The sequence below is a fragment of the Pecten maximus genome, chromosome 11, assembly GCF_902652985.1.
Source record: "Pecten maximus chromosome 11, xPecMax1.1, whole genome shotgun sequence".
NCBI lineage: Eukaryota > Metazoa > Mollusca > Bivalvia > Pectinida > Pectinidae > Pecten > Pecten maximus.
In genome coordinates, this window is record NC_047025.1 from 43762993 (window position 1) to 43787244 (window position 24252).

The 24252-nt window shown below is 36.4% G+C and overlaps 1 protein-coding gene across 5 annotated transcripts in view; it reads right to left on the reverse strand.

Annotated features, from left to right (window-relative positions):
* Positions 1-24252, reverse strand: part of LOC117338316 — a 94798-nt gene that overhangs the window by 65424 nt on the left and 5122 nt on the right. For 3 of the 5 annotated variants that reach the window (XR_004535000.1, XM_033899611.1, XM_033899608.1), the window contains exons 6-15: positions 20239-20616; positions 18569-18694; positions 15300-15427; positions 14702-14774; positions 12589-12736; positions 11781-11886; positions 10635-10706; positions 2530-2766; positions 1476-1713; positions 348-545 (exon numbers count right to left, since the gene is read on the reverse strand). Coding sequence is in view for 4 of the 5 variants with exons in the window: in XM_033899611.1 (XP_033755502.1) it covers positions 348-545; positions 1476-1713; positions 2530-2766; positions 10635-10706; positions 11781-11886; positions 12589-12736; positions 14702-14774; positions 15300-15427; positions 18569-18694; positions 20239-20616 (1704 nt within the window). In the remaining variant the exon portion in view is untranslated. The remainder of the gene's footprint in view (positions 1-347; positions 546-1475; positions 1714-2529; positions 2767-10634; positions 10707-11780; positions 11887-12588; positions 12737-14701; positions 14775-15299; positions 15428-18568; positions 18695-20238; positions 20617-24252) is intronic. The other 2 variants (XM_033899610.1, XM_033899612.1) reach the window with 2 other exon arrangements.

Genomic DNA, 24252 nt, shown 5'->3' on the forward strand with positions numbered 1-24252 from the left:
TGATGCTCAGCTGAACGTCAGATAAGTTAAACATTGTAATTCAACCCCTTCAATGAAGCTCAGCTGAAACGTCAGATAAGTTAAACATTGTAATTCAACCCCTTCAATGAAGCTCAGCTGAAACGTCAGATAAGTTAAACATTGTAATTCAACCCATTCAATGAAGCTCAGCTTAAACGTCAGATAAGTTAAACATTGTAATTCAACCCCTTCAATGAAGCTCAGCTGAAACGTCAGATAAGTTAAACATTGTAATTCAACCCATTCAATGAAGCTCAGCTGCAGGGACAGAAAATTAAATGTTGTCCCATCAATTACATTAAGGAGGCACAAAACCAGACAAGTACCTGAATTAAAAAATTCCTGATCAGTAAAAGTCAGGCCACATGGAGTTTCTACGTCCAATCCCTGAGCTGCCATCTTATCTTTCTGGAAGTTCACTTCATTTACAAATGAGGATTGATAGGCCAGGTCTGTTACAAATTCTCCATCCTCGTCCTGGTACACTGTCCTCTTGCTAGCAGCAGGTTCTCCTGCAGATAGTACTAGCAAAATAATAATTCCTTAAGATTGGAGAACCAAACAGTAACAATTTACAAGTCATCGTTAGTACTTAGAACTATATTGAGAACCAAACAGTAACAATTTACAAGTCATCGTTAGTACTTAGAACTATATTGAGAACCAAACAGTAACAATTTACAAGTCATCATTAGTACTTAGAACGATATTGAGAACCAAACAGTAACAATTTACAAGTCATCGTTAGTACTTAGAACGATATTGAGAACCAAACAGTAACAATTTACAAGTCATTGTTAGTACTTAGAACTATATTGAGAACCAAACAGTAACAATTTACAAGTCATCATTAGTACTTAGAACGATATTGAGAACCAAACAGTAACAATTTACAAGTCATTGTTAGTACTTAGAACTATATTGAGAACCAAACAGTAACAATTTACAAGTCATTGTTAGTACTTAGAACTATATTGAGAACCAAACAGTAACAATTTACAAGTCATCATTAGTACTTAGAACTATATTGAGAACCAAACAGTAACAATTTACAAGTCATCATTAGTACTTAGAACTATATTGAGAACCAAACAGTAACAATTTACAAGTCATCGTTAGAACTATACATTGTGCTATTAAAATGTAAATCTATAAAGATTTCTATAACAGTCATTCCTACAATTATCATTTTCTGGAATTTGTATTATCTCTGGATTATGATGGCAGTATCCTCTGTACAGGAATTGGTTGTATTATCTCTGGATTATGATGGCAGTATCCTCTGTACAGAGGTTGAACCATTCATATATTTCATGAGACCTTGTTAAAAGGAGTGAAAATACAGTTTCCTGATAGTAACACTTCTTGGCTAGGATTATCTGGAATGTATCTAAAAGCTGGACTCATCTCATTTAATATTTTTGATGCATTATTGAGGGAGGCGTGACAGCTACCTGGGGGATCAAACTTGCCAAATGATGGCTGTTCACCATCTCCAATGCTCTGTTCCCGTGGGCTGCCTGGGGCTCGGCTGTTATTACTCGTACGCTGGCTCAAAGGGCTAGCGTGCATTTCCTTCCACACAGAACTCTCTGTACTTTCCCTTCCTCGCTCAGGAACTGGACTGGCCCCAAAGGACCCAAAAGAGGAAGCCAAACCTCCAAATGGGTCTTCACCCTTTGGCTGATCCTGCTGTCAATATTTAAATTTTATGAATATTTCTTAATTAAATGCTGAATTTTGATAAATCTAATTGAAATACAGAGCATCATTATACAGTATGAAGATCTGACAGTGACTGGTAAGGGGTAAAGTTCAATTGATCTCAATGCTTAACCAGAATGTGTCTCATATGCCTATTGTCAAGGTGTTCAAATTTATAGCTCGTCTCCTAAATGTTTGTCAATTAATGATTAAAACATATAAATTGGTATTGTTTTATATACTGGATAAATAAGATTCATAAATAGCTGAAAAATTTCTGATATTTTCAAAAACGCATAAAAATGTTGTAGTCAAAACATGTCATAAAGCAAGGATTTTTTCCCAAAAAAATCCCTCAGTTTGACTTCAGGAGTGAAAACTCTAACCTCACTGGGACCCTAATGTCAAATATGTACAATTATAAAGTGATGTGTTAATGCCTTTCAACACTTGCACCAAAAGTTGGAAAAACCAATGCCAATGGCGGGGTAACAAAATTAGCTCTCCCTCTTAGACAAACTAAAAAGTCTCTGATCTGTATGATTTAAACACAAACATTTCCTTTTTGACATAGCTTGTTTACATCAATTCTTTCACCCATGTACACAGGGGAAAAGAGTTATGTTTAAATGTTTATCCAATGAGGCCATCAAAACAAATGTGTATTTATTACAAAAAGATTTCTAAATATCAAAGATTCATAGTTTGTTTTCAAATGGATTCTTAAAAGTAGTTTTCTTTTAATTCACACATTAGCTAACAGAAAGAAAGAAAATGAAAGTCAGCCATTGTTTGTAGTATCACCTTAGCATCATCAGCATTGAATCCGGATGCTTCCAGTCGGTCCCCCGGAGACTGCTCTGGAGTTCCCTGGCTGTTACTGCCACCAGTATTGGCAGCCTGACTCTGGAGCAGTTCATCCAACACAAATGTACTATTATCTAGTCCAGACCAGGGAGCCACTGTTGTCATGTCTGTGGTCGGCTGGGAGGACAAAAAACGAGACTCCAGAAGGGCCTCATCACTTTGGGGCCTTGTTCCCTGACAAAGACACAACACCACTATCAGTTATACAGTACAATATGTCTACAGACTTACACCCTGACAAAGACACCACACCGTTACCAGTTATACAGTACAATATGTCTACAGACTTACTCCCTGACAAAGACACCACACCGTTATCAGTTATACAGTACAATATGTCTACAGACTTACTCCCTGACAAAGACACCACACCACTATCAGTTATACAGTACAATATGTCTACAGACTTACTCCCTGACAAAGACACAACACCGTTACCAGTTATACAGTACAATATGTCTACAGACTTACTCCCTGACAAAGACACAACACCACTATCAGTTATACAGTACAATATGTCTACAGACTTACCTAACAGTGTTATATCAGTATATACCTAGCAGTGTTATATCAGTATATACCTAGCAGTGGTATATCAGTATATACCTAGCAGTGTTATATCAGTATATACCTAACAGTGTTATATCAGTATATACCTAACAGTGTTATATCAGTATATACCTAACGGTGTTATATCAGTATAAACCTAAACAGTTCACACGTCCTAACAGTGTTATATCAGTATATACCTAACAGTGTTATATCAGTATATACCTAACAGTGTTATATCAGTATATACCTGAACAGTTCACACGTCCTAACAGTGTTATATCAGTATATACCTAACAGTGTTATATCAGTATATACCTAACAGTGTTATATCAGTATATACCTAACAGTGTTATATCAGTATATACCTAAACAGTTCACACGTCCTCACAGTGTTATATCAGTATATACCTAACAGTGTTATATCAGTATATACCTAACGGTGTTATATCAGTATATACCTAACAGTGTTATATCAGTATATACCTAACAGTGTTATATCAGTATATACCTAACAGTGTTATATCAGTATATACCTAACAGTGTTATATCAGTATACACCTAAACAGTTCACACGTCCTAACAGTGTTATATCAGTATATACCTAACAGTGTTATATCAGTATATACCTAACAGTGTTATATCAGTATATACCTAAACAGTTCATACGTCCTAACAGTGTTATATCAGTATATACCTAACAGTGTTACATCAGTATATACCTAACAGTGTTATATGAGTATATACATAACAGTGTTATATCAGTATATACCTAACAGTGTTATATCAGTATATACCTAACAGTGTTGTGTTATATCAGTATATACCTAACAGTGTTATATCAGTATATACCTAACAGTGTTATATCAGTATATACCTAAACAGTGTTATATCAGTATTTACCTAACAGTGTTATATCAGTATATACCTAACAGTGTTATATCAGTATACACCTAACAGTGTTATATCAGTATATACCTAAACAGTGTTATATCAGTATATACCTAACAGTGTTATATCAGTATATACCTAACAGTGTTATATCAGTATATACCTAACAGTGTTATATCAGTATATACCTAAACAGTTCACACGTCCTAACAGTGTTATATCAGTATATACCTAACAGTGTTATATCAGTATACACCTAACAGTGTTATATCAGTATATACCTAAACAGTGTTTTATACACAACACACCAAAACAGTATGAAAGTCAAAAATTTATTGAATGGAACCAATAACTTGTTCAGGCTCATATTAAATATTATCTAAAGGTTTTGGCATTCTTAGGGGCTGCTCATTCTTACAACTAAATAACATCAACTAACAATATTACATAATAAATTTTTACTCGCTACTCAAAAGATACACCTAAACAATTAAGATACTAATTATACTATAGGGGCATGCAACCCCCAAGCTAGAGCGATCATAGCTTAGCTAGCTATGACTAATAGAGAGGAGAGAAACCTAGCTTGAGCGACCTCAAGCCACAGAGTAAGCAGTTGGTAGCTAAAAAGCAGGCAGTTCTGCTAAGACTGTTTCAGATGGGGCGACCCCCGAGCTTGGGCGATCCCAAGCATATCATCTACATAAGAAATAAATACACAAAATATGATATAATGAATTGGGGGCAAGAAATTCCCCGGGGTCGCTTGGGCGATCCCAAGCATATCATCTACATAAGAAATAAATACACAAAACATGATATAATGAATTGGGGGCAAGAAATTCCCCGAATTTAAAAGTGCTAATATCACGGCGTGATAAATTCATTACTGTGAGTGATATCCTCTAACTATTCCTTACTAAGAAGAGCAGCCCAAAATAAAAATAAAAATGTGACAGCTTGCATTGTAACAAAATAAAGCTTATCATTAATTATAATTAACCAACACAGATGTACAAAAAGGTGCTGCGAGCCGGCTGCCCCAACCTGAATCAGGGAGGTAGGTTTATCCAATGCTCAGACCAGCTTGCCAGGTGTTGTCTCACCATGAGGCCTTACTTACCCCTAAACAAATGAGCCCGAAACAAGTAAAAAAGACATGTAATAAATATAAATATTATAAGTAAACACATATAATAAAAACAACATATACACATGAAAAGTACAGGCAATCAAAACAAAACAACAGTATATAAATATTAAAAGGTAATTATAATATAATATAAACAATTATACACAAACCACAGTAAAGAAAACTGCAAATTATCAAAGGTGGAGGTGGGGCGGATGGTGGATGATGAATAAAACACTGCTGCTACAAATAATCACGCTGCTTGAAAATGAATGCAGGTGGCGCTATCCCCCCGACGTATTTCCATTGGTCAAGAACATCACGTGATCAAAGGCGCGAGGTTAGAAATAGATATTTACTAACATGAAGACTGTGACGGGGTTTTTAAATGTTGTGTACAAACAACTATTTAGTAAACAAAATATCATTTTATACACAACACACCAAAACAGTATGAAAGTCAAAAATTTATTGAATGGAACCAATAACTTGTTCAGGCTCATATTAAATATTATCTAAAGGTTTTGGCATTCTTAGGGGCTGCTCATTCTTACAACTAAATAACATCAACTAACAATATTACATAATAAATTTTTACTCGCTACTCAAAAGATACACCTAAACAATTAAGATACTAATTATACTATAGGGGCATGCAACCCCCAAGCTAGAGCGATCATAGCTTAGCTAGCTATGACTAATAGAGAGGAGAGAAACCTAGCTTGAGCGACCTCAAGCCACAGAGTAAGCAGTTGGTAGCTAAAAAGCAGGCAGTTCTGCTAAGACTGTTTCAGATGGGGCGACCCCCGAGCTTGGGCGATCCCAAGCATATCATCTACATAAGAAATAAATACACAAAATATGATATAATGAATTGGGGGCAAGAAATTCCCCGAATTTAAAAGGCCAAATCGAAGAGGTTACAATAAAGTAACCGAATGAGAGCCCCCAAGAAAGAAATTATGTGCAAGAAGGATATGACGATGTAATATTTTTAAGAGTGTAGATAAAGTGAATCGATGATGAACTAGAAAATTATTGATTATAATCAGTACAACTAAGCACAAATTTGCCTATAGAAATTAATGCACCGTATTACATATATACACACATAATTATCATATGCTCTAAAATGAGACATTAAGAAGTTAAATGTGGTCAGTGGCACAGTAACTGGTATAAAGCTTGCAGATAAACCAAGTAATGACAAGAGTTCAAATGATTGAAAGGTTATATCACGTATGGAATAAAGCTGAAAAAGAGAGGAAAAACATACCTAATACTATAAAGTGAGATAGTATTTAAAGGAGCACTAGATTCTGCGTCTGTGAATGAGACAGACGCAAGAACTACATCCTTCTGATGGAGGTTTAATTAAGGAAACAGTGCCAATGATAAAGTGTTAAGGATGATAATTAGGTACTGGGAACGCACCCTGAAGATGTAAGAGGATAACAAGCTCCGTATGTCAACTATATCTACTAATAATAGACAAAGAAAGGGTTGCAGATGTCCTAAGAAAGTCAACAAACTGGTTGCCAAGACTAAGGAACTTACATACACAGAACAGGTAGTTATAATGAACCTGCCAACACTCAAACTGATTACGATGCATAAAAGGAGATACGATTAAAGTTATAAGTACTTAATGCAATAAGGATACTGAATGTAGTACAGGGCTTTTACAGCTAACTTAAATAAACAAGATGTGAGTATTCCGAGAAACACCCAGAGAAGAGACTTGACTCTGTCGGACTCCAGAGAAGCAGCTTGACTCCAGGTATTTCACAGTGAAGAAAGAAATTGAGTACTCAAAACTAAAGAAGGGGCTTGACTCTACTGAACAGCAGAAATACAATAAGGATACTGAATGGTGTACAGGGCTTAAACAGCTAACTTAAATTAACAAGACTTGAGTATTTGGAGAAACACCCAGAGAAGAAACTTGGCTCTGATGAACTCCAGAGAAGCAACTTGACTCCAGGTATTTCACGGTGAAGAAAGAAAATGGAGTACTCGAAACTTATAGAAGGAGCTTGACTCTACTGAACCGCAGAGAAGCAACTTGACTCTAAAATGCCTGACTTAGAGAAGAAGCTTGACTCTACTTGACAGCAGAGAAGCAACTTGACTCTAAAATGCTTGACTTAGAGAAGAAGCTTGACTCTACTTGACAGCAGAGAAGCAACTTGACTCTAAAATGCTTGACTTAGAGAAGAAGCTTGACTCTACTTGACAGCAGAGAAGCAACTTGACTCTAAATCATTCATACTGAAAGGTCCTACTAGAGAAGAAGCTTGACCCTACTGAGCCATAGAGAAGCGACTTGACTCTAGTACCCCTGTAGTGACAAACTTGACTCCTATGTGCTACTGAGAATACCCTTGGCTCAGAGTCGCAGTGACTCATGAGAAGAGACTTGACTCGCAGACACAGCTGAGAAGACCCTTGACTCTTGAGTTGTGATTACTCATGAGAAGAGTTTTGACTCATGATTGGAGAAGCGATGACATGACTGCATAAACTAACGAATCAAAACACAGCGAAGTAGTAGCTGGTGGCATGACAAACTTGACTCCTAAGTGCTACTGAGAAGACCCTTGGCTCTGAGTCTCAGTGACTCGTGAGAAGAGACTTGACTCGCAGACACAGCTGAGAAGAGTTTTGACTCTGAGTGTGATTACTCATGAGAAGAGTTTTGACTCATGATTGGAGAAGCAAAGACCTGACTACGTAAGCTAACGAATCAAAACACAGCGAAGTAGTAGGTAGCTAGTGCGGGACACTCTTGACTAAGTGCTACTGAGAAGACTACATACTTTGAGTCGCAGTGACTCATGAGAAGAGACTTGACTCGCAGACACAGCTGAGAAAACCCTTGACTCTTGAGTTGTGATTACTCATGAGAAGAGTTTTGACTCATGATTGGAGAAGCGATGACATGACTGCATAAACTAACGAATCAAAACACAGCGAAGTAGTAGCTGGTGGCATGACAAACTTGACTCCTAAGTGCTACTGAGAAGACCCTTGGCTCTGAGTCTCAGTGACTCGTGAGAAGAGACTTGACTCGCAGACACAGCTGAGAAGAGTTTCGACTCTGAGTGTGATTACTCATGAGAAGAGTTTTGACTCATGATTGGAGAAGCAAGACCTGACTACGTAAGCTAACGAATCAAAACACAGCGAAGTAGTAGGTAGCTAGTGCGGGACACTCTTGACTAAGTGCTACTGAGAAGACTACATACTTTGAGTCGCAGTGACTCATGAGAAGAGACTTGACTCGCAGACACAGCTGAGGAAACCCTTGACTCTTGAGTTGTGATTACTCATGAGAAGAGTTTTGACTCATGATTGGAGAAGCGATGACATGACTGCATAAACTAACGAATCAAAACACAGCGAAGTAGTAGCTGGTGGCATGACAAACTTGACTCCTAAGTGCTACTGAGAAGACCCTTGGCTCTGAGTCTGAGTTGACTTCGAGTTATGACAACTCAAGAGAAGAGTGACTTGATTGTGGTTGAAGACATGACCTGATTACCCACAAAATAAACAAATAAAACATGGCATAGGTTGGTGGCTATTGTAAGGAAAAACTTCACTTCTTATGGCTGCTGAGAAGATCCTAGACTTTAAGTTGTGATTACTCATGAGATGAGTGACTTGACTCGTAATAGAAGAGGCTTGATCTGACTGATAACTAATTAAACCTAGTACATGATAATAACAATCTAGTAACAGACTAAATAAAGTGAGGAAGAAACATCATCTCTATATATATCTATGACAAAGCTCTCCTTAACAGTTGCATAATATATTCCGCACAAGTATAAACAAGAATCTGTGACAAGTACAAGGAAAACAATAATGCTAGATACAGATAAAAAGGTGTGACAGCTATGCTGTAAACCAATTATTAGAAATATCTGTGACAAGTACATAGAAAACAGTAACGCTAGATACAGATAGAAGGTGTGAACGCGAAGATATAAATGTTTACTAGAGTAACAAGTATCGAGAATGCTCCTCTGATATCCACGCTGTAACCAAAGTCTGGTCAGGTACAACAAGTCAAAATAGACAGATTGATGAGTAATCTCACCGCTGAAAAGTCCAAGACAACTGAGTTGGAAGCATAGTAAGCTGATGCTACGATTTCCACTTTATCTGCATGTCGCTATCATCGGGAGATGGAAACGCATAATGTAGTTCGGTGAGTTTCCGAGTCGTCTGTATGTAGTTATCAAAGTTGTTCGTTGATTATCCGAGGAGTCTGCATGTCGTAATCGTCGGGAGATTGAAATTCCGACTAGTTAAGTTGTTCGGTTAGTTCCGAGTACACTGCATGTCGTAATTTCGCGAGATGGAAATCTAGACTAATAATGTTGTACGTGTAGTTCCTTAATTATTTTTCCTTAAATCAGATAATTACCCCTACAAAATTAACCGTAAACGCCAAAGAAGACGATGCAATGCCCTACAGTGTTCGACAAGACATGGGCGCTGCCATCTTGAATCCCGCACGGAATCCTGGGATCGCGCACCAAGCTGCTGGTAGTGACGCGTTCCTGACCTGCTTGGCCGCCATGTTAGATGACCCGAGACGGTTTACAAACTGATGTCTTTCGATTTCCACTAGCACGAATAAGTCACACCCAAAGTTAGATCCCGATAGCAAAGAAAACACATTGTGGTTGCATAAAGACTGTTAGGATCCAAATAGGAAATACACAGCTCGATGACGAATGACATTCGTCAATGTAAACTAAAGGAAATATCCTCGACACACGTCGATAAAAATGTAAACAAACACAACACACGTGTAAATACCGTTATTGGTGTGTACTTCACTGTCGTAGGAGACGACAACTCCAGGCAAAACACTCGTAAGTTCAAAAGTCAATAGGAGTTGTTGCGACGAAAGTAAACAATAGGAGAAAATAATGATGAATAAATGATGAATAAAACACTGCTGCTACAAATAATCACGCTGCTTGAAAATGAATGCAGGTGGCGCTATCCCCCCGACGTATTTCCATTGGTCAAGAACATCACGTGATCAAAGGCGCGAGGTTAGAAATAGATATTTACTAACATGAAGACTGTGACGGGGTTTTTAAATGTTGTGTACAAACAACTATTTAGTAAACAAAATATCATTATATCAGTATATATATACCTAACAGTGTTATATCAGTATATACCTAAACAGTTCACACATCCTAACAGTGTTATATCAGTATATACCTAACAGTGTTATATCAGTATATACCTAACAGTGTTATATCAGTATATACCTAAACAGTTCAAACGTCCTAACAGTGTTATATCAGTATACACCTAACAGTGTTATATCAGTATATACCTAACAGTGTTATATCAGTATATACCTAACAGTGTTATATCAGTATACACCTAAACAGTTCACACGTCCGAACGGTTCAACATCATAAGTTCATGTAATTACCTGGTAGGATGAATAGCGATTGAGTCCTTTCTCAGTCAATAGGTCATCTCCCATCGGACGAACTCGCTGTTCCTGTTCAAACCAATATTTATTTTAGTTTGTTTTATTGTCACTTTTTTATTTATTTAAGGCGTTATTTCAATACCAAATACATAATGCTGTTCAACACTACTAAAAAAACCAACATGGGCCTGAAAAGTCACCTGAGTTTTGAAATATTTCAGTTAATTTGACCCTTTTCAGCCCCACCCAGCAGCCCCTGGTGGTCTGTTAGGCCCAACATGTGCATACCGGAACTGTCATCCCCTGCTGATAATGTTAACCAAGTCAGAATGAATTCAAATAGAAATCAAACAAATGATAGTCAAAATGTGATTTCCCTATAAAAACTATAAAGTTTACCCCCTCCCCAGGGGCAAATGAAAAATCTAAGGGTCACGAAATTCACTTATTTGGTAAAGCATATTTAGACCTTTCCACCTTTAAAGAGCATTTGATTCTACCTTATTTAGGTAGTGAAAAGAAGATTTTTAAAATTTCAGTCAATTTGAACCCTTTTGGCCCAATCCCTCATCCCCTGGGGTGGGGGACCATTAATTCACAATTTCGGTTGACCTTTGGTCATGAAGATTTTTGCAAAATTTCATTGAAATTGGTTCAGGGGGTTCTGAGAAGAGGTTGAAAATGTAAATTGTTATAGACACATGACGCACAGCAACGGACATACAGGGATTAGAATAGGTCACTTGAGACTTTGTCTCAGGTAACCTAAAAAATACTAACATAATTATAACACCTATTTTACATAAATCAATGTTCAATGCATTTCATACCAGGTACATGTATACAGGTACACACATCAATAGACAAGTATTACTTATTACTAAAGCTAACAAGCAGTGATGAAGAAGATATTTAGAGAGTTGAGATACAAGTGAGATGTGAAACACGTAGAATCGCTGTCCATTTACAGGTATTGGACTAGGTATGTAAATATTTGATGTAGACATATTGTCAAATAGTTTGTGAAATTTTTTTTCAATTTATTTTTGAATTCAGTTTTTCTTACCATCATGTTACCTGTTGATATCAAATAACTGGTCTATATAAGGTTCTATATCAAATAGTGGTCTACTGATTCCTCACCTCGAGATCATGTCTGTTAATATTCTCCTGAGCTGGTTGAAAACTTGGTCGGAACTGCTCTAAGAACTCCTGCGCTTGTGAGGAACGCCGTCGGAACTGGTCCTCACTACAAGCATACAGAGGGCTACACACAACTGTGTTCACCGAGTGTAATCTCTAGTCCCCAATCAGAGGGCTACACACAACTGTGTACACCGAGTGTAATCTCTAGTCCCCAATCAGAGGGCTACACACAACTGTGTTCACCGAGTGTAATCTCTAGTCCCCAATCAGAGGGCTACACACAACTGTGTTCACCGAGTGTAATCTCTAGTCCCCAATCAGAGGGCTACACACAACTGTGTTCACCGAGTGTAATCTCTAGTCCCCAATCAGAGGGCTACACACAACTGTGTACACCGAGTGTAATCTCTAGTCCCCAATCAGAGGGCTACACACAACTGTGTACACCGAGTGTAATCTCTAGTCCCCAATCAGAGGGCTACACACAACTGTGTTGACCCAGTTTATAGCAGCCTTTGCTTACTATACGGCAATATTGTTTTTCATGCTTCAATTTTCTGTTAGAAAAACTGAAGAAATATTTTATTTCTCAGTTATCATTCATTGTTGACTGACATTTTTTAAAAATATTATCATATATGTAAGACTTTACTGAAAGCTGTTCTTACTGAATACTGATAATAAGTTTCACCATGTAAATGTTGATAATTCATTATGAGCCCTTGTAGATACACAATTGGAAGTCAGTAATATGAACATTTAACTGTATACATTTAACACTAGTCTAGCCCTATAACCTGTGTACCTGTCAGAACCACTGCTTCCATCTCCGCCTCCTCCACCATCCCCAGGGACAGGGGAGGTAACTACATCTCCCTCAGCAGACTGACGCATCATGATTGACAGCTTCAGTCCAGAACTGCTCTCCCCTACATCAGCTCCTTCCACCAGACCTGAAGTTGACCACATATATCAAATGAAATGTTTGTCGTGCAAAGGTCTTCTTTATTATTGTGGCTGATATGGAAGCACTAAAATAATGTGTTGTTTACAAATAGGTCTGTCACTAACAAACCTGGTTAGTGACTAGGTCTGTCACTAACTAACCTGGTTAGTGACTAGGTCTGTCATTAACAAACCTGGTTAGTGACTAGGTCTGTCATTAACAAACCTGGTTAGTGACTAGGTCTGTCACTAACAAACCTGGTTAGTGACTAGGTCTGTCACTAACTAACCTGGTTAGTGACTAGGTCTGTCACTAACAAACCTGGTTAGTGACTAGGTCTGTCACTAACTAACCTGGTTAGTGACTAGGTCTGTCACTAACAAACCTGGTTAGTGACTAGGTCTGTCACTAACTAACCTGGTTAGTGGCTAGGTCTGTCACTAACTCACCTGGTTAGCCTACAGATGCAAATATTACTTCTATTTGGTAGCCTTTAATTTTAATGTACGTATAACATACAAAAACAGATATAATAGTCATATATACACAGTAGTCTGTGTGACCGTTGACACCTTGTCTAAATTTAATACTGTGTAGTGTTCCCTTACATCTTGAACTAGTGACTAATAAACAAATATCTACTGATCCTTGCCTACGATCATCGACTTGGCCCGTACTTACAACTACCACAATGGCTAGATGCTGGTCTTTACATGTCGCCAGTCTGTGATCGCTGAGTATACAAGGATTTCACCGACTGTAGTTTGTGACTAGTAATATATACCATCCAACGCTCCAACTATCACAATCCATGTATCTGTGATCGCTGAGTATACAAGGATTTCACTGACTGTAGTTTGTGACTAGTAATATATACCATCCGACACTCTATCACAATCTATGTATCTGTGATCGCTGAGTATACAAGGATTTCACTGACTGCAGTTTGTGACGAGTAATATATACCATCCGACACTCTATCACAATCTATGTATCTGTGATCGCTGAGTATACAAGGATTTCACTGACTGTAGTTTGTGACGAGTAATATATACCATCCAACACTCTATCACAATCTATGTATCTGTGATCGCTGAGTATACAAGGATTTCACTGACTGTAGTTTGTGACTAGTAATATATACCATCCGACACTCTATCACAATCTATGTATCTGTGATCGCTGAGTATACAAGGATTTCACTGACTGTAGTTTGTGACGAGTAATATATACCATCCAACTATCACAACTATCACAATCTATGTATCTGTGATCGCTGAGTATACAAGGATTTCACTGACTGTAGTTTGTGACGAGTAATATATACCATCCAACTATCACAACTATCACAATCTATGTATCTGTGATCGCTGAGTATACAAGGATTTCACTGACTGTAGTTTGTGACTAGTAATATATACCATCCAACACTCTATCACAAACTCTTGTTATCAGCTACCTTAACCCTAGTGTTTGTTGCTGACCTATGGCTAATTAGTTAATAAAACAAAAAAGGGAAAATTAGACTGTCAGATTGATGAGACTCTCATTCTTAGGACAACTAGTGTATCAGACTGATGAGAGGCTCTCATTCTTAGGACAACTAGTGTATCAGACTGATGAGAGGCTCTCATTCTTAGGAAAATTAGTCTGTCAGACTGACGATAGACTCTCATGATGATCAATTATCAGAAAATTAGTCTGTCAGATTACTTTGTCGATAAAAATCATAAATAACAATTTCACGCCAATGCAGAAAAATAGTGTCACTGTCCTTATAAATTATTCACGAATGTAGACGAAAAAAAAAAATCTGCAGCTAATGACTTTTGGTCAGTCGCAAAATAAAACATGCACAACAAGAACCTATAAATAACTATTCTTTGAGCACTTCTTAGAAGTATTGATAACAAGAAGGATGGATAGATGACAAGTCATTGGAGTATTCAATGCTGATGGTCTGAATACTCACCTGGCCTGCCAGCACTGTGTTCCAAACTCTGCCCCATAGTATGTGACCGCTCCCTCTCCTCTTGACCAATAGCCTGCTCAATACAGTTCCAAATTAAAAGTAAAAAATATTTTACAAGATCATTTGTACAAGATTCTGCAAATTACTACACTGAGTGATGTATTATATAAGTAATAGTATGTTTGGACAGTTCAAGCAATATACCCAAGGAATATCTTTTTTAATGAAAATTATTACAAGAATTATAAACAAGTGGCCCAGAGGGCCTGCATCGCTCACCTAATAATATTATTACAAAGGGCAATAACTCTGTAAGTTACAGTATGTCATAAGCTCACCTTGGTCCTTCAGGTGACCTAACAATTTATCAACTTTATCACTGTTGTTGGCCTGGCTGTACACAGGATATTTTTGTAGGAGGAAATTGGCATACCTATAGAAACCTAGCTGGTGATGCCAACCCTTTTCTACTGTATACAGTCCAACTATTCATCAACATTATTTGAATTCTGAACTCAAAGACACCAGGAAGTCTTTACCCCAACAGTCTTTATAAAACATTTAAAGACTGGTGTATCAAATTAATACATCTCTTCACCTTTCTCGCTATTTCTAATTCATCCTCGGTATCTATCTCGCTGTCTCCAGTGTCTGTCTTCAGAGGTTCCGTTCTCCTGTCCCGATTCCTGACAATCACAGGAACTAGGTCTTCTGCACTACCCCCATCTGTACAAGAAACCACTTACACAATGTACAAAGTCAAGTTTGTAATCATGGAACAAAAGGCAATTACACTCAACATAGGGGAAAATATCAGACACATCCGCTACTGGACAAGATCACATTTGATTATCAATTCAGTATAGTAGTGAACATTTCTAATGAAGTAACACACAAAGTAACACAGATTCAGCATTATCTACAACATATATGTGAACGTGGATAAAGCCTATTGTTACTATATTATTTCTGTAAGTCTAGTTACTATATTGTTTCTGTAAGTCTAGTGACTATATCATTTCTGTAAGTCTAGTTACTATATTATTTCTGTAAGTCTAGTGACTATATCATTTCTGTAAGTCTAGTGACTATATTATTTCTGTAAGTCTAGTGACTATATCATTTCTGTAAGTCTAGTTACTATATCATTTCTGTAAGTCTAGTGACTATATTATTTCTGTAAGTCTAGTTACTATATTATTTCTGTAAGTCTAGTGACTATATCATTTCTGTAAGTCTAGTGACTATATCATTTCTGTAAGTCTAGTTACTATATTATTTCTGTAAGTCTAGTGACTATATTATTTCTGTAAGTCTAGTTACTATATTATTTCTGTAAGTCTAGTGACTATATTATTTCTGTAAGTCTAGTCACTATATCATTTCTGTAAGTCTAGTTACTATATTATTTCTGTAAGTCTAGTGACTATATCATTTCTGTAAGTCTAGTTACTATATCATTTCTGTAAGTCTAGTGACTATATTATTTCTGTAAGTCTAGTTACTATATCATTTCTGTAAGTCTAGTGACTATATTATTTCTGTAAGTCTAGTGACTATATCATTTCTGTAAGTCTAGTGACTATATTATATCTGTAAGTCTAGTTACTATATTATTTCTGTAAGTCTAGTGACTATATCATTTCTGTAAGTCTAGTTACTATATTATTTCTGTAAGTCTAGTTACTATATCATTTCTGTAAGTCTAGTGACTATATTATTTCTGTAAGTCTAGTTACTATATTATTTCTGTAAGTCTAGTGACTATATCATTTCTGTAAGTCTAGTGACTTTATTATTTCTGTAAGTCTAGTTACTATATCATTTCTGTAAGTCTAGTGACTATATCATTTCTGTAAGTCTAGTGACTATATTATTTCTGTAAGTCTAGTGACTATATTATTTCTGTAAGTCTAGTTACTATATCATTTCTGTAAGTCTAGTTACTATATTATTTCTGTAAGTCTAGTTACTATATTATTTCTGTAAGTCTAGTGACTATATCATTTCTGTAAGTCTAGTGACTATATTATTTCTGTAAGTCTAGTTACTATATTATTTCTGTAAGTCTAGTGACTTTATTATTTCTGTAAGTGTAGTTACTATATCATTTCTGTAAGTCTAGTGACTATATCATTTCTGTAAGTCTAGTGACTATATTATTTCTGTAAGTCTAGTGACTATATTATTTCTGTAAGTCTAGTTACTATATCATTTCTGTAAGTCTAGTTACTATATTATTTCTGTAAGTCTAGTTACTATATTATTTCTGTAAGTCTAGTTACTATATTATTTCTGTAAGTCTAGTGACTATATTATTTCTGTAAGTCTAGTTACTATATTATTTCTGTAAGTCTAGTTATTATATTATTTCTGTAAGTCTAGTGACTATATCATTTCTGTAAGTCTAGTGACTATATCATTTCTGTAAGTCTAGTTACTATATCATTTCTGTAAGTCTAGTTACTATATTATTTCTGTAAGTCTAGTTACTATATTATTTCTGTAAGTCTAGTTACTATATTATTTCTGTAAGTCTAGTGACTATATCATTTCTGTAAGTCTAGTTACTATATCATTTCTGTAAGTCTAGTGACTATATTATTTCTGTAAGTCTAGTGACTATATTATTTCTGTAAGTCTAGTTACTATATTATTTCTGTAAGTCTAGTGACTATATTATTTCTGTAAGTCTAGTGACTATATTATTTCTGTAAGTCTAGTTACTATATCATTTCTGTAAGTCTAGTTACTATATCATTTCTGTAAGTCTAGTGACTATATTATTTCTGTAAGTCTAGTTACTATATCATTTCTGTAAATCATACTGCTTTGAATTTGAGGTTCACAAACATTTATAGTAGAGATGTGATTTATACGCAGCTAAGTCTTCAGCGCTGACCTTAGTATCAAACTTGGCTGAAACTACCTGTGTAAAAGGAATGGTTAAATTGGTGATGACATTGTCACCCACAGAAGCTACCAAGTAAATCCTTTTATACAGTGGCTAAAATTACCTGTGTAAAAGGAATGGCTGAATTAATGATGTCATTGGCACCCATAGAGGATATCAATTAAATCTGTCTACACATGTTAGGTTTAGTACTCGTCTACACTGTAAACCTAAGTCAACACATGTTAGGTTTAGTACTCGTCTACACTGTAAACCTAAGTCAACACATGTTAGAGGTTTAGTACTCGTCTACACTGTAAACCTAAGTCAACACATGTTAGAGGTTTAGTACTCGTCTACACTGTAAACCTAAGTCAACACATGTTAGAGGTTTAGTACTCGTCTACACTGTAAACCTAAGTCAACACATGTTAGAGGTTTAGTACTCGTCTACACTGTAAACCTAAGTCAACACATGTTAGGTTTAGTACTCGTCTACACTGTAAACCTAAGTCAACACATGTTAGGTTTAGTACTCGTCTACACTGTAAACCTAAGTCAACACATGTTAGAGGTTTAGTACTCGTCTACACTGTAAACCTAAGTCAACACATGTTAGAGGTTTAGTACTCGTCTACACTGTAAACCTAAGTCAACACATGTTAGGTTTAGTACTCGTCTACACTGTAAACCTAAGTCAACACATGTTAGAGGTTTAGTACTCGTCTACACTGTAAACCTAAGTCAACACATGTTAGGTTTAGTACTCGTCTACACTATAAACCTAAGTCAACACATGTTAGAGGTTTAGTACTCGTTTACACTGTAAACCTAAGTCAACACATGTTAGAGGTTTAGTACTCGTCTACACTGTAAACCTAAGTCAACACATGTTAGAGGTTTAGTACTCGTCTACACTGTTAACCTAAGTCAACACATGTTAGTAGTTTAGTACTGATCCTTGGCTGACGTACCCTCAAACAAAGTCACTTTACTCAGACTAGGAAAAGGGTCCATCTTGCCATCTGCTCCCTCTGAATGTGGAGGTGAAGAAGGTTGTAAGTATTTAGAATCAAGTTTTCCATCACCAACATTACAACCTGTTTGTGAGTGAAACAAACACATGTTAGGTCAACAACAACAAATCTGAAACACAACATCATAGTAAAGGTGAGGAACTTCCTGGCCAAACTATCACTAGCTAACAGTAGAACTTCCTGGCCAAACTATCACTAGCTAACAGTAGAACTTCCCGGCCAAACTATCACTAGCAACAGTAGAACTTCCTGGCCAAACTATCACTAGCTAACAGTAGAACTTCCTGGCCAAACTATCACTAGCTAACAGTAGAACTTCCTGGCCAAACTATCACTAGCTAACAGTAGAGTGAAACCTCAACAACCAACTCAAAATTACGACCAGCCCGCTATTACAAGCACTTTTTCAGTCCTGTTATTTTTCTCTACATGTCATTACAATGGTTGCTTCAGAAATACAACCACCTCACTATTCTGTATCACGACCAGCTTTGACAGTCCCAAAGACCACTAATTAATGTTAACTGACCCCATGAATGTGACCAGTCATCTGTGGTCAAAGTTACCTAGCGTGCAGCGAGCAACAAACAACTTGCCGTATTTCAGGTGTTTGATCTTTCCTTCTAAGTTTTATCTCCGACCATATTGCCAGAGTTCACATGTAAGATTATGAATTGTGTTTGACATTTGATGGCTATTTAATGACCATGTCAAGAATAAAAGAATTTAACGTATATTTCAAAATTAAACAAAATGTGTTTTATTTTTTATTGAAGTTTAGTCACAAGTGCAGAACCCACATTTACTCTACTGATCAAAGATTATGTGGTCCACCTGTGTATTAAGTCCACCTTGTTATTACGACCACTTCCACTCAGACCTCCAGGTGGTCTTAATAGAGAGGTTTCACTGTCTATAGAAAACCACCAAGATTAACGAGAGTTTCCTGTTTCCTTTAACTCTCCTTTACAAACTGATTACATCCATAAAGTAATTTAATACATCTGGACCAATGTTGTGTGAACATGCCCAATATCGATATATCCCATATTGTGGTGTAGCGTCCACTCGTTGTGTAACCTCAACATATCCCATATTGTGGTGTAGCGTCCACTCGTTGTGTAACTTCGACATATCCCATATTGTGGTGTAGCGTCCACTTGTTGTGTAACCTCTACATATCGACATATCCCATATTGTGGTGTAGCGTCCACTCGTTGCGTAACCTCTACATATCGACATATCCCATATTGTGGTGTAGCAAGAACATTTGAAAAAGCCTTGAGCACCCATTCATTTAGAGTTAAGTTTTGAATGTTTTTTTTAACCTAAACATTTAGAGAATTCAGTGAATGAACTTCCATGCAACTTTCAGTTTGATTTCATGCTAAAAATTTGACACATTAAGTATTATTGGAACACTGAAAAGAAATGGGTGTTTTCAATATATTCTCAAACGCGTAATTTTTTCAACACATGCAGTGGTGTAGCAATTTATGTTTAAGAAAAATGTAGATATTATGCCAACAGCATTGACATAATCAAGTTTTAAATATTTGAACAAAGATGATGTCACTATACGGTAAGGCAACGACCTAAAAGGTTACCTTTCTTTTTCTTGCCTGGAGTTTCTTCATCACTGCTGGAGCCATTGACCTCCTCAAAGTAACTGAAGTCAGCATCCAATTGATTCAATTCATCTTCCATGAACTGTATCTCTGGAATTGTGACATCAGCATCAGTTTCAGCCCCTAGGATGGCCTCACTAAACACCAGCGACTGCCGGACTTCCCCGATGGGAGCTGTAGCAGGCATTACGGTTGGTTTCTTTTTGACAGTGTCGATGTCTGGACGTAGCCAATCGTTCTTACTATCACTGTGACTCCTCTGTGATGAGCTCTGACTACCCTGGCTAATACTGGGCTGTACCTCTTCTACATCATCTCGGGGCGATGTGTGTAAGGTAAACACACTGGACGATAAATCTGTGGTCAAATACATTATACACACTGGACGATAAATCTGTGGTCAAATACATTATACACACTGGACGATAAATCTGTGGTCAAATACATTATACACACTGGACGATAAATCTGTGGTCAAATACATTATACACACTGGACGATAAATCTGTCATCAAATACATTATACACACTGGTCGATAAATCTGTGGTCAAATACAATATACACTAAATACGCATCTAATCTGTCACTGACCCTAACCAAAATACAATACAATCTAATATCTTACTGACCCTTACCCACATACAATACAATCCAATCTCTTACTGACCTTTACCCACATACAATACAATCCAATATCTTACTGACCCTAACTCACATACAATACAATCTAATATCTTACTGACCCTTACCCACATACAATACAATCTAATATCTTACTGACACTTACCCACATACAATACAATCCAATCTTTTACTGACCCTTACCCACATACAATACAATCTAATATCTTACTGACACTTACCCACATACAATACAATCCAATCTCTTACTGACACTTACCCACATACAATACAACCTAATCTCTTACTGACCCTTACCTACATACAATAAAATCTAATCTCTTACTGATACTTACACACATACAATACAACCTAATCTCTTACTGACACTTACCCACATACAATACAATCTAATCTCTTACTGACACTTACCCACATACAATACAATCTAATCTCTTACTGACACTTACCTACATACAATAAAATCTAATATCTTACTGACCCTAACTCACATACAATACAATCTAATCTCTTACTGACACTTACCTACATACAATAAAATCTAATATCTTACTGACCCTAACTCACATACAATACAATCTAATCTCTTACTGACCCTTACCCACATACAATACAATCTAATATCTTACTGACCCTTACCCACATACAATACAATCCAATCTCTTACTGACACTTACACACATACAATACAACCTAATCTCTTACTGACACTTACCCACATACAATACAATCTAATATCTTACTGACACTTACCCACATACAATACAATCTAATCTCTTACTGACACTTACCCACATACAATACAATCTAATATCTTACTGACACTTACCCACATACAATAAAATCTAATCTCTTACTGACACTTACACACATACAATACAACCTAATCTCTTACTGACACTTACCCACATACAATACAATCTAATCTCTTACTGACACTTACCCACATACAATACAATCTAATCTCTTACTGACACTTACCTACATACAATAAAATCTAATATCTTACTGACCCTAACTCACATACAATACAATCTAATCTCTTACTGACACTTACCTACATACAATAAAATCTAATATCTTACTGACCCTAACTCACATACAATACAATCTAATCTCTTACTGACCCTTACCCACATACAATACAATCCAATCTCTTACTGACACTTACCCACATACAATACAATCTAATATCTTACTGACACTTACCCACATACAATACAATCTAATCTCTTACTGACACTTACCCACATACAATACAATCTAATCTCTTACTGACACTTACCCACATACAATACAATCTAATATCTTACTGACACTTACCCACATACAATACAATCCAATCTCTTACTGACACTTACCCACATACAATACAATCTAATCTCTTACTGACACTTACCCACATACAATACAATCTAATCTCTTACTGACACTTACCCACATACAATACAATCTAATCTCTTACTGACCCTTACCCACATACAATACAATCCAATCTTTTACTGACCCTTACCCACATACAATACAATCTCATATCTTACTGACCCTTACCCACATACAATACAATCTAATCTCTTACTGACCCTTACCCACAAACAATACAATCCTATCTCTTACTGACCCTTACCCACAAACAATACAATCCAATCTCTTACTGACACTTACCCACAAACAATACAACCTAATCTCTTACTGACACTTACCCACATACAATACAATCTAATCTCTTACTGACACTTACCCACATACAATACAATCCAGTCTCTTACTGACCCTTACCCACATACAATACAACCTAATCTCTTACTGACACTTACCCACATACAATACAATCTAATCTCTTACTGACACTTACCCACATACAATACAATCTAATCTCTTACTGATACTTACCCACATACAATACAATCCAGTCTCTTACTGACACTTACCCACATACAATACAATCTAATCTCTTACTGACACTAACCAAAATACAATACAATCTAATCTCTTACTGACACTTACCCACATACAATACAATCTAATCTCTTACTGACACTTACCCACATACAATACAACCTAATCTCTTACTGACCCTTACCCACATACAATACAATCTAATCTCTTACTGACCCTTACCCACAAACAATACAATCCAATCTCTTACTGACCCTTACCCACATACAATACAATCTAATCTCTTACTGACACTTACCCACATACAATACAACCTAATCTCTTACTGACACTTACCCACATACAATACAATCCAATCTCTTACTGACACTTACCCACATACAATACAATCTAATATCTTACTGACACTTACCCACATACAATACAATCCAATCTCTTACTGACACTTACCCACATACAATACAATCTAATCTCTTACTGACCCTTACCCACATACAATACAACCTAATCTCTTACTGACACTTACCCACATACAATACAATCTAATATCTTACTGACACTTACCCACATACAATACAATCTAATCTCTGACTGACACTTACCCACATACAATACAACCTAATCCCTTACTGACCCTTACCCACATACAATACAATCTAATCTCTTACTGACACTTACCCACATACAATACAACCTAATCTCTTACTGACCCTTACCCACAAACAATACAATCCAATCTCTTTCTGACCCTTACCCACATACAATACAATCTAATCTCTTACTGACCCTTACCCTAATACAATGCAATCTAATCTCTTACTGACCCTTAACCACAAACAATACAATCTAATCTCTTACTGACCCTTACCCACATACAATACAATCTAATATCTTACTGACACTTACCCACATACAATACAATCTAATCTCTTACTGACACTTACCCACATACAATACAATCTAATCTCTTACTGACCCTTACCCACATACAATACAATCTAATCTCTTACTGACACTTACCCACATACAATACAACCTAATCCCTTACCCACATACAATACAATCTAATCTCTTACTGACACTTACCCACATACAATACAATCTAATATCTTACTGACACTTACCCACATACAATACAATCTAATACCTTACTGACCCTTACCCACATACAATACAATCTTATCTCTTACTGACACTTACCCACATACAATACAATATAATCTCTTACTGACACTTACCCACATACAATACAATCTAATCTCTTACTGACACTTATCCACATACAATACAATCTAATCTTGTACTGACACTAACCAAAATACAATACAATCTAATCTTGTACTGACACTAACCAAAATACAATACAACCTAATCTCTTACTGACCCTTACCCACATACAATACAATCTAATCTCTTACTGACCCTTACCCACATACAATATAATCTAATCT